Raw genomic sequence first — 12,924 nt, 5'->3', positions numbered from 1 at the left:
TTAAATTTAAAATCTATAAATATGAAGATTCAGAGTATAACAGTTTTTGGTTATGCCTATCATTTCAATGAATGTTGTTATAATGCTCTTTTAAATTTATTGTTGTGTTTTTGTCGGAGAAGACAGTAACTTCGTTAAGTCGTTAAAAATTCTTGGAATTAGTCATGAAAAATGATAAATTTAAAAATCTAAAATGTAACAGCAATTTTGCAAATATGCAAATTTTTAATAATTTATTTCAATTTGAGATTTTTTTTTTTAAATGTTGATTGTAATGTACTAAATTTATGATGAGGAAATGTGACTTGGAAGTAACATGTGCCTTTTAGCGTCAGCTGCTCAGTTCTCAATTTTTCTCATCCCATCAGCAAAGTTTTTTATTTTTCTGTTCATAAAGATTTTTATAAATACTGTGCATTTTAATTTTGTTATGATACTTATAATTACTTAAAGACGTTCTGTGGCAGGCTAATTTATACCGCATGCAGCACTTTCCTGCGCAAGTAGTTGCATTTTTAAAAAAAATCTTTTAATTGTATTATGTTTCTAATGTAACATGTGACTGATATAATTTATTAATTTTTTATTTAAAAAATCAAATACAATGTAAACTAAGCAAATTTATAGCATTTTTTGGTTTTATTTGTTATGTAGTTGAGGATTGAGTTTACTACAGGAATATAATTGCCTTAAGGAATCAAATGCTATAAAAGTGCCAGAATTCAAAATTGTGTAATATCAAATGTAAAACAAAACATACCATGTTAGAGTTATGAATACATTGCCAAACTTTTCACATATTCAGTTCTAGTGCTCTAGCCTAAATTCTATTTGTAAAGAAATTCTGAAGCAAAAAAGAAAAAAAAATTGCTTTGATTCATATCCTGAAAAAATAACTGTAGTGCTGAAGTAATAATTAAACAATGGATTGGATAAATTCTTTATTTGAAGAAATATTTTTAATATATAATCTTAAAGTAGAAAAATATATTCTACAATAGTACTCTAAAAAGTAGAGTCACGAAACATAAAAATAACTACTATTAAATATATTAAATATGGATGTAATGATAGTTGTCAATAAATCTAAATGTAGTAATGAAAACTTGATTTTTAAAAGTAAGACAAAAATAATTTTGCATTAAATAGAAAATAATTTTTTACAATAAACTTATAATATGATTTTTCTGAAAAATTCATTTTCTATTATGAAGAATATTAGATTTAACAAGGTTTTCTAGTTATAGAAATTTGAGATATTGATGGAGTAGATATGATGTACTATTTATATGATATATGAAATTATGTGATATTATATAATATTATATGATATATGATATTATATAATATTATATGATATATGAAATTATCTGTACTTAATTAACCATGTAAAGCACTTATGTTGAGAATATGTTCATAAATGTTCATGTATGTGTATATACATACATAAAATTTTCCAGCAAGCTAGTACAGATATTGAATTTTTTTTAATGACCATTATCTTTTTTTTTTACCATTATTCTATTGTTATACAATTATTTCTTGCATGTTTACTTAACATGTTTGCAATTTTTAAAAGTTTTTTTTAAATAAATGAGTTTTATTTGTGACAAACTTATTTCTTATAAGAAGAAACAATTGTTCAAGTTCTGAATTTAATTTCATATTTAGGTTCAAGAGAGCAAATATTTCCGCCGTGATGGTTCTGATATTCATACAGAAGCTACTATTTCTGTTTCTCAAGCATTTTTTGGTGGAGAAACTAAAATACAAGGCTTATATGAAGACATTGTATTAAAAGTTGGTAAACTTTTTTTTTCTTTTAATTTTGTTTACTAATTTTGTTTGATGGGAGAAAAATTATAGAAATATACTATAATGTGCATTTTTTTTTCTATGATGATGGATTAACATCTTGGCCAATTCTAACACATTTTCTTGATGCTAAGACAACTTTTTTTCGATTTGCAAAGTTATTTTTTCAGATATATATTCTGCAATTAGCTGTTACCACAGTTCTCCCTAGGAATAAAAAAAAAGGGCAGAGTGAATGAAAAGGGCACTTTGAGTTTTGAAAGGGCCTCATTACTCATCGATCATTATGATCCTCAATCATTATGATTACTCATTATGTTCCTCAGCAATTTTTAAACTACCCTCTTATACAATTTTATATATCTATTTCAAAAAGTAAATGTCACTCATTAACAGAATAAGAGAAAATTTTGTAGTTTATAAAAATTAATTAAAGACATGCTAACAGGTAATCACTGTGCACAATTTTTTTTCAAAAAAAAAGTATTCAAAATAAAGTATATTAAAAATAAAAAAAAAATAAATAACTGATAAGCAACTTGAAAGCTTTTTTGTATGATTTAAACTGAAAATTATGAGATAAGGAACATTTAAAGGTGTTTTTTTTAAACGATATTTATTAAAAAACAAAAAAAAATTTTAAATCTTTGAAGAATTTATTAATATATCTCCCCCCCCAAAAGCAAAACTTATGAAAATGTTGAACCAGTTGAGAATAATCCTAACAATAAATAAATATTTGCAATAGCAATCAGAATTAAACCAATAAACACAGATAATTTTACCTATGTGTAATTATTATTTCAACAGTGAATAAATTTTTTTAAGTGGAATATGAATTAAAAAATCAGTGTTTCTAAGGGATGGCGGAGTGTTTTGACAAAAAAGACACGTCAAAAGACAGACAGGATGGGCCACCCTTCTACAAATGCTTAGGGAGAGCATTGTTGTAGCATCACAACTAGAGAACTTAGATCCTTTACAGTTATTATATGTTGAAGATGAATTTTTTTTAATTCTTTTTTTCCTATTTTCATTTAGTATTTTAAATCTTATAATAAACCAATGATATCCAGCAATCAAAAATCAATGATATCCAGTAATGTAAAAGAATAAAAATAGTATCAATGAGCATCAATCATATTTATATGTCGCCCATATGCCAACTATTGTGCTAAATGTCTTATTAAGACTGTTGATTTTCTTTTAATAGATTTTTCTTATGAAAACATTTATAAGGCTTAATCATGGTTTTTGATTTTTTAGGGAAATTTTCAAATTTTAATAATAATTTCAATTTTAATTAATTTAATAATAATTTATAATTTTAATTATAATGGTGCACAGCTGTGTCTATTTTTATTTACAAAAATATCTTTTTAAATTGGAACTATGTTTTATCATTCCTAATAGTTACTTCCTACAGCTGTTGTTTTATGAAATAGGTTTTGATAATGTTAGTGATTCAGAATCTTTTGGAAACTTGTTTTAAAGCATTTAAAAGAAAACTGATGACAAAAGTCAAAATATAAATCTTCCAGTACCAATAAGCTTATAACAGGTTCACATGATGCAGAAGAGTAAAGGTGTAGTAAACAAATATAATCTTTCATGACATTGAATCAGCTAATCTTATCTGCTTGAGTTTTCCTGATTCATTTTTCTCTTGTCATTTAAATGAATATTAATCAACTAGTTTGTCTAAAAACAACATATTTTTGAGATGTAGTTAATTTTTTTTTTTAGATTCCTCCTGGTACTCCTTCACACAAAGTGTTTAGATTTCCCAATAAAGGGATTAAGAATACTACAGGATATGGAAACGGAGATCATTATGTGCACATAAAGATAAATATTCCAGGGTAAGAAACCTTCTCTTTATATCTTAAAAATGCTTTTTTTTATGTATTAAGAATTTTCCGGAAGTTTTTGTTCTGTTATTTTAAAAAAATTTCTTTAATTTTTTTTGTATATATATATATATTTATTTATAGCAAATGATTATGTTATGTTAATGTTTTAGCATATTAATATTCATTGCAAATTTTCTAATAAATTTCAGTATCCTTTTTTTATTTTCGCATATATTATCCAGGGATCTGTCCTGACCAAATTTACTGCCGTTTAGCGGTACCTTCACAAATTCAACTTTATGTAAAACAGAAGTTTCACAAAATGCATTTTCTTAAAATTTTATTTTTGTATCCTGTAAGAAACAATAAATTCTTATTTTTACCATATTTTTGTGTTGATTTTTTAATATAATTTTTAATTTTCTCAAAATAGGTACCTCTTAGAAAAACCTAGACAGAGCCCTGTTATCTCATCCCATCATATGACAAATTAATTAAAAAATTTTAATATAATGCAGGGTCCTGATGAAACATACTGTGTTCTGTTTTTAACTTTTTTATTCTGAAATTCTGATATTTTTGTGTGTTCAGAATGTCCTATTTTCTTGGAAAACAATTGTAAATTTTAAAGTAATGGATTCAAAAAGTCATAAAATTTATCTTTCAATCTGACATATTTTTATTTAAATTGTTATGCAAGCAAAACTCTCAAAATTTGACAGTTCAAATATCAGGTTTGTCTACTTAATCTATACAATGTTCAGGCTTATAGTTTAACTTATCTGCAAAATTCCTTGTTTCAAACCTTTTTGCATTCAGTTATTTAATCAATAAGAAACTCACTTATCAATTTTATGTCATCAAATAATATTATGAATGATTATTATGATGATGAATTCAGAGGTCAAATATTCATTATTTTCAGCAAATGCAGTAAAAATCTTGTTGGTTGGAGTTATGTAGTTTAACAATTATTGATTCATCTCTTTCATCTGATTTTAAAAGAAGCTCAATCTCAATCAACAATACAGTAATCATTTCATAGAATTTTTAATTGGTGATTTGAAGAACGATTATCTCTAAGATTACTTTTGTACATAATGTAAAGGGGCTAACTGAGTTTTTTTTTTTTGAAATCATTGAAACCCCTACTTTGAAATTATTTGATTAGGGAAGTCTTAAACCTGACTGTAAATTTTAATTAAATACTGGTATGTGGAATTATTAACCAATTAATGCTGGTTATTTTTTAAATGCTACAGTATAAAAATTTTCTATATATTTTATTAAAAATATTATGAGTTGTTGAGTGCTCTTTTTATAAAATTACACTTGAATCTTAATAAGCTTTTTATTCTGAACCATTTAATTTTGGAATACAGAATGTGCAACACAATCAAAAACAATAAAATAGAAGTAATTTTGCCTGTTAATAATGTATAATGATAACCCTATATCATATAACACTTCAGATTGGAATTTTTATTTATTTATTTTGAATCTTTAATATTTTTAAAAGTTTCAATATAAGTATTAAAATTTATATCTCACAGCATTTATTCCTTTACTTTTATTTATTTATTCATTTTTTTTTGTTACTTTTGATTTTAAAACAACTTGCAAGTTATAAAATGAAGATCTTGTGAAAGAAATATATTTTTCTACAATAATGAATGAATAATCATTAATTGAAAAAAAGGAAGAAAAAAATTACAAAAAAAAACTTGAAAAAAATTTTCTCGTAAAAAAGTATCCTCTAAATTCAAACTTAAATGTAATGTTACTTAAATCATTGAGACACTTTTCAAATAACTTAAAACTTAGAAGAGTCATCATGAAATGGGTTAATTTGGATTTGATCTATTAAGCTTACTCTAAATTTAATGAAATCTATTATTTAATCTAATTTAAACTGCATTTAGCTTAAATATCCATCTTTTATAAATACATTTCAAATTTAATGCACAATAATATCTAGAATGAAATTTTTAGATTTTGTTTAATTAATTTCTAAATTTTAATTTACATTATTTTTTTGCCAACTTTATGAATTGCTTTTAACAAATTTTTTATTATTTATTTTTTAAATTTTTTTGGTCTTCTTATTCAGATTGGGAATTTTAATGATTTTTATATTGTATTATTTTTCTGATTATGGCTTAGATTTCATTCTTCTTATTGAATATTCCCTTTAAAAAATTAGAGTGTAAATGAGACTACTGTTAATTGTTTAATTATAAATGTATGCAAACAGGAAACAGTTTAACATTGGCATTCTAATAATATTTATTAAAGGAATCCCATTTTTCCTACCTCTTCACTTGGTAGAAAAATAATTCCTCTCAAAATTGAGTTTTCAAAAGGAAACCAGTATTCATGGTTCCAAAAAATGATTCCTCAAAGAATATTAAATTTTTTCTTTAAGTAATCCGATTCTTAACAGTTCGTGATCTGTAAAACAGTACTCATTTTTTTCTTTTGCTCACTACATTTGTTAGACTTTTTATTATAATTGTTGTAGTTTTAAGTCTTGTTTGTATTTGCATTTATCACCTTTCTTAATATGTCTTTTTTGTTATTAACTTTTTACTGCTTTTTTTATTATTATTTTTGATTTAGTTATTCAACTCTTTAGTCATTATATTATTGATTTGATTATTCAACCTGTTAAAATATTTTATGGTTGATGAGCTGCTTTATTTTTCATCAATCTTTCCTTTTCATCATTTATATTAAAAAAGTAAACTAGAATAACTAATTGATGCTTTGTTACATATCTTTCAAACAATAAAATATGCTTCAATATTTCCAGGAAGATTAACAATTCGAAGTCAGAAAAGTTCTATTTTTCTCATGTATTATACTTCTTCACGATTACTTTATTTCTTTATAAATGTCTAAATTTTTATCCAAATTTATTTCTTTATATTTTAAAAAAATTATCGGTATATAAAGAAATAAAGATTTTTTTTTTTTAGTTGTGAAAATTTAAATGTGAAAACTGTGAAGTTAATAATGTAATAAAATAATGAAGTTAATAATGTGAATAAAAATAAGTAAATTTAAAAAAAGGAACATTAGAAAAATTTTAAATTTGCATTATTTTGTAGTTTTCAACAAAAAGTTAAGGCATATTTTAGTTTTTGCTGAATTAAAGAACAATAAAAATTAATTTTAAAATAGCTTTAATTGGGATAACTCTTTAGAAGTTAGCATCTCTAAAATATACTTAATAATTTTCACCTACATAACAGATAAGGTTAATATTTACCAAAATGGATTTTATTTAAGGTTCAAAAATTCCGTTTTAATATACTGATCCAGAAATTGAACTTACTTGATCTTAGTATTTAAAATTTTTCGTTATTTTACATTTTTTAATGAATTATAATGAAATATTTAATTTGATGCATAAATTTGTACAAAATATCTTGAATTAAAATATAAGTTTCATTGACATAGCTAGGTATTGAAATCTTATTATTGAAAAAACTTCAGTTACATAACATGCATAATGATAAGTTTTAGGCTTTATGAATACATTTTTATTTAGGCAGCCATATAAGATTTTTCCACCCTTTTATTATAGGAAGCTTGATGGAGTACAGTATCATCTAATCAAGTCTTATGCTGAATTAGAAAAAGATACTCCAGGCACTATAAGTGGAATTTCATCTTCAAAAAGTAAGGATTGATAGTCTGTATATAAATAATTATAAATTGTATTATCATATGGATATGCAATTTATATTTATTTATTGTATTAACATTTATTGTTTTTATTTATTATATTCATAATTATTTATATTTATTCATTATTATTTATATTTATTCATTATTATTTACATTTATTCATTGTTGCATTCATTTATTGTACTGTATTTAATTTATGTTTATACAATTTATAATCATTTATATACATCCAGTTATAAACTTAATAATTTAATAAACCATGGGAACATAGAATTTCACTTAATTTATTTGTGATTTTTATTTTAATATAATTATTTTATTTCTTGAATGAGGTGTTCCAAAAGTGACTGAGGGCTTAAAAAATAAATTAAATGAGAAATGAAAGCAGAGCTCATTCTAGACAGAAAAAAGGGCACGGTGCACAAGTTTAAAAAAAGGGCATTATTATTCTAAAAAGGCAATAATTTCTTTCAATGGGCTTTACACGTTCATTAAAAAACATTGTCAATTAGTAAAAGAAAAAATAATATTTTTCTCTTCACAAAAAGTAGCAAAGCAATCATATTAATTACTAATTTTTTATTAATAAATTAACATTTATACAGGGTTGTCACAGGTGACTAAAATGCAACTATTTTTGACCTGAGGCAACTATGGCAACTTTTTTTGCCTGAAAAGGCTAAAAGAGCAACTATTTTCAGGAAAAGGAGACTATTGGGAGACTTTTCTGTGCTACTAGCAATGTTTTTTTTTTAGCATAAATTGGATTGACAACCTGCAGCCTGTGGTAGCTTCTTAACATAATGAATTTTTTTTATTGAAAAATAAAAAAATATTGAATTGCAAATTTGAGTCATCACTTTTTAATGCTCTCAATTTGCACAGATTGTGAATCTATTTTGTTTCTCAATCTCCTTTTCAACTATGAAATTCTGCATGATTTAAAGAACCCAATTTTTAATATGATACTATGATACGTGAATTTCGAATTTTAATAATCATTTTTCAATATATAGATATATAATATAAAATATATATTTGCTAAATCAATTATTGATAAAACGAAAAATTATGTGAAAGGGAAAATTAACAGAAAGAGCATGTTTTTTTTTAACGAAAAGTTATTTTTCTGAATTAATTCTAGCATTTAAAAGTATTTAATGTTCTGCAAATATAGAAATTTTTTTATGTAAACATTTAGTGCTGGAACACTAAGGTTTATTTAAAAATTATCATATTGGCCATCAACTTGACTAAATGAACCATGGTATATTGCAATGAAGTCTTATAATAAAATTTTAGTCATGTTTTTGTTCTTATTTAGGCAACTATTTTCATAATTTTAGGCAACTATTTTCATGTTTTAGGCTACTAGAAGCAACTATTTTGTTCATTTTTTTCTGTGGCAACCCTGTATATATCGAGTTAATGAGCTAATTAGCTTAGTAATTTGTTTAAAATGCATGCATATATTAATAAAATTATAAATGTATGTTTTTAAGTGTCTGTAGTTATGATTTAATAATTAAAATGATTAATAATAATTATGATTTAATGATAGTGGAAGTAACTGCAAACTTTCAAAGACAAGTGCAAGAAGGGGTGTGATGGCTATATTTCCTTTCCCATATAAATCTATGTATTGACGGCAATGACAAACTAAATAAAAAGAGTTGAGTATAAGAAATTCATTGTAGAGTTTGGGGAAAAAATGTAGAAAGGTTTGGGAAAGAAAGGGCAAAAAGGGTATCGTCAGGGCACTAATTTACTTCAGGGGCAACAGGGTGGATTCTTTTGACTAAAAAGGCACCCCCTGTTTACCTTGCCTAGAATGAGCTCTGATGAAAGTAGACAGAACAGTAGAATTTTTTTCAGATTGCTTAGGAAACAAAATTTTTTCCATCAAATTACAGTAAAAGTTAATTTTAGTAAAATTATTAAATTAATGAACATATGGCAGTACAATGAACAGATGGAAATTAAAATAAAATCATGTTTTCTGTTGTATGTCAGGACTATATTCCAATTGAAATCTTATGACAGGCTTCTATTAATTTTGTCCTTAGACTGTACGGCAATGTTTTTGCAATTGGCAGTCATTTCAAAATATTTTATAGCTCTTCAGTTAGTAGTATTATCGTTATATATAGTTAATTTTGACATTCGATAAGAGAAAACAAACTGTTAGTTTTCTAAACAGAAAGCAGCAAATTTTACTTTTTTTTTCTATTTCTCTAGTATTTTTAAAATAAATTTTTAAATTCCAGATTGTTTTTAGGATTTATAAGCATTAAATTATTTCAATTTCTTTTGACCCAGATTTTATCCCTTGTTATTTAGGGAGAAAGTTGGATATTGAGGTGGAATTTTTATAAAAACTTACTTGAAAGTAAAATGGTTTGTCAAGTTTAAGGAAAAATTGATTTTGCCTTAACATGTTATTATAAAACACGCATTTTCTATTATATTTTAGCAAATAATCAAATTTGTTTACTCTATTGAACTACATTTTTCTATCAAAATCATTGAAAAACTAACATTTTGTATTCATGCATCTTACAGAAAATGAACAGCACTTTATAACAAATTGAAAAAATTTGTTTGTACGGATTTTCATTTCATGGACCCCCAATTTTTTGCCCACTTGACATGGACTCCTTGCAGGTTGTCATCGACCCTCGGGGGTCGATATAGACCACTTTGGGAATCACTGATCTAGACCAACACTTCACACTATTTACTTTATTATTTTTAGGTGAAGTATTCTGAAGAATTCACTAAAAGAATATTAAGTAAAAAGTATAGTAACTTATTTTATTGTTGGATACCAGAGCTCTTGGTGGCACAATTGGTAAAGACATCTTTATCGTTCTTGGTTGAGAGCTAGGTGTCGTAAATCGGACGCTAACAATCGACTGAATTGGCGTGTGTAAGCAGCAAGGTGCATGTTTAATATGCTGCAGTTGAAAGTCATCTCATTCATTGTGGTGTGGAAGATTGGACAGAGAGTTACCAACTCGGGTACTGTCCTCATCACCTGATTGGGGTCAAAATTACCTGACATTTCTGCAATGGCTGTTAAAAGAGGATTGGGTGCTTGGAGATTGGTTAGCCAAGCACCCAACTGGTATTGGTATTGTTGGTTGATTGGTGTGTTGGAGACTAAATTTATTTTATTTTATTCATTTATTGTTATTATACATTTCTTGTTTTATATGTTATTATGTTTCTTGTTATTATACATTTCTTACATAAATATCTTTTTCAGAAAAAGAACAAAAGTATGCTGGACATGCAGAACCTGAGAAAAAAGGACTATTAGAAAAAATTAAAACAGCTATATTTGGATAATTATTCTGTATAATTATTCATTTTTTCCAATTTGAAATTTGTGATAGATTTTAACTTTGTTTTGACCACATGTATTATTAGATGTAAATGGAAATTTATATTCCGAAGATCTAGATTGGTCTACATCTTGTAAATTGTTTCAAGTTCAATAGTTTTATTTAAATATCAGTAAAACATTTTTTATTTAATGCCTCTCTTTATTTATTTATTCTTTAATAGTTAAGGGAATTATCTTTACAAATTGTTTTGATTGTTAATGTTAGTTTAAATGCAGAAAATTTATGTATGTTATGTATGTATACATTTAATTGTTGATGGATAAAACAGAAATAAAAGTTTTTAAAAATGTAAATATCTGTAGACAAATAAAAAAAATTTTGTTGAAAATATTATACTACTTTTTATGAAAGCAGTTTTAAAAGATTTCTGTGGCAATAAAAATTTAAAAAAAAAGCATTTGTTTTTAAATAGTGATGTTAATTTTCCCAATTTTACATACTTTGGACTAAGTTAAAATTTCCTTAAAACTGTTCCATACATGTTTCTAATTATAATCGAATATTTTTGTACTGTACAGCATCCCTTCTTTCATATGAAAATGGTTTCAAATTTATCCAATTGTGTAGGAAAAAAAATTATTAAAAAAAATTGCTAATTGTCAGACAAGGAATATCAAATAATCGGACTCCATTAGCAAAATAAAAAACTTGTTGAGATATTAAGAAATAAAATTCTGTGCTTTTACTGCAAAGAAGATACACTGCAAGGCATTTTCAATCTCTCTGAAAACATCTTTTTTAAGTGGCTATTTTGCACATCCTTTATGCTTTCTGTTTTGCCTATTAGGATTTTTTTTTTATAAATATAATTGTTTCATAAATATTTCTTAACATAATTAGCTAGTTTTGGTAAGTAAGACAACCATTCTTTCATATGAAAGTGGATTCAATCTCAAATGAATCTCATTGTACAGAAATGAAAAAAAAATATTGGAAAGCAAATTGTGTTAAGTATGTATATATACAAAAAATGGACTAATACATTGCATTTTTCTCCTTATTGAGACTCAATTTCTAAATTACGGTATTTGTGCAACCAATACTACAGTGGGTGATCGGTTAACGAACATAATCCGTTCCAAGACTATGTTCGCTATCCGAATTGTTCGTTAACCGATTATCGATTCACCATAGGCTTCTATGTGAAATCGATTAATTCGTTCTGGAGACCCTAAAAATTAAATTTAAAAAAATGTATAATTTCTTATTAAGTTTTTTAAAAAATAATACATACATATAGTCTTGCATATTAATCAGTCCTTTTCATTTTTTGCTTATGGGGCGTTGNATAATTAGCTAGTTTTGGTAATTATGACAACCATTTTTTCATATGAAAGTGGATTCAATCTCAAATGAATCTCATTGTACAGAAATGAAAAAAAAAATATTGGAAAGCAAATTGTGTTAAGTATGTATATATACAAAAAATGGACTAATACATTGCATTTTTCTCCTTATTGAGACTCAATTTCTAAATTACGGTATTTGTGCAACCAATACTATATATATTTTATAACTGTCATTGATCAGCCGCCCCAATTTTATGGGCTTACGACTATTAATGTTCAACTCTGTAGCCTTGTAATTTTGAACCCGATCCAGAAGACAAGGTAACTCCTGGATCGAGTGTTGGGAGAAATTTGCCTTCGTGGAGAACTTTTAATTTGATGCAGCTAACCCGCATTTGCGTTACATGGATAGGAAGACCACGAGGAGCTCCCACGGTTAGCCTGACGTCAAGAGGACTCTAACCCATAATCCGCCTACCACTGAGGATATTTTAAGTCAGCGCTGTGATCGGTGCAAGCCGCATGCGGAATTCGTATCGACTATATATTGCGTATTTCTACTGAAATAAGTTTTTTTTATATCTTCCTTCACTACTTCAAGAGAATTTTGTGTTATTTTGCTAAGAGAGCCAGAGTTCTCTCTAGGAATAAAAAAGGCCGAGGTGATTCCTCACAGAAAAGGGCACTTTGAATTTTGACCGTAAAAATTTATTGGTTTGTGTAATATTATGTAATAACTTAATTTGCTGCTCAACAATTTTTAAATTACCCTCCTTTACTATTTCAGAAAGTAGTTCTCACATATTATCAAAACAGGAGAAAAATTTCTAGTTGAAAAAATAATTAAAGGCATACTGAAAAAGA

At 25.7% G+C, this 12,924-nt stretch overlaps 1 protein-coding gene across 2 annotated transcripts in view; it reads left to right on the top strand.

Moving 5' to 3' along the window:
- Positions 1-10,900, top strand: part of LOC107451872 (protein tumorous imaginal discs, mitochondrial) — a 37,114-nt gene extending 26,214 nt beyond the window's left edge. The window contains exons 8-11 of one of the 2 annotated variants that reach the window (XM_071182621.1): positions 1,672-1,800; positions 3,562-3,677; positions 7,258-7,352; positions 10,630-10,900. In XM_071182621.1, coding sequence (XP_071038722.1) covers positions 1,672-1,800; positions 3,562-3,677; positions 7,258-7,352; positions 10,630-10,712 — 423 coding nt within the window. In that variant the 3' untranslated portion in view covers positions 10,713-10,900. The remainder of the gene's footprint in view (positions 1-1,671; positions 1,801-3,561; positions 3,678-7,257; positions 7,353-10,629) is intronic. The other variant, XM_071182622.1, reaches the window with a different exon arrangement.
- Positions 10,901-12,924: the final 2,024 nt, after the last annotated feature.

Source organism: Parasteatoda tepidariorum, chromosome 6, assembly GCF_043381705.1.
Source record: "Parasteatoda tepidariorum isolate YZ-2023 chromosome 6, CAS_Ptep_4.0, whole genome shotgun sequence".
Classification (NCBI taxonomy): Eukaryota; Metazoa; Arthropoda; class Arachnida; order Araneae; family Theridiidae; genus Parasteatoda; species Parasteatoda tepidariorum.
Note: the sequence above shows the minus strand (reverse complement) of the source record. Positions and strands in the feature narration are given on the sequence as shown.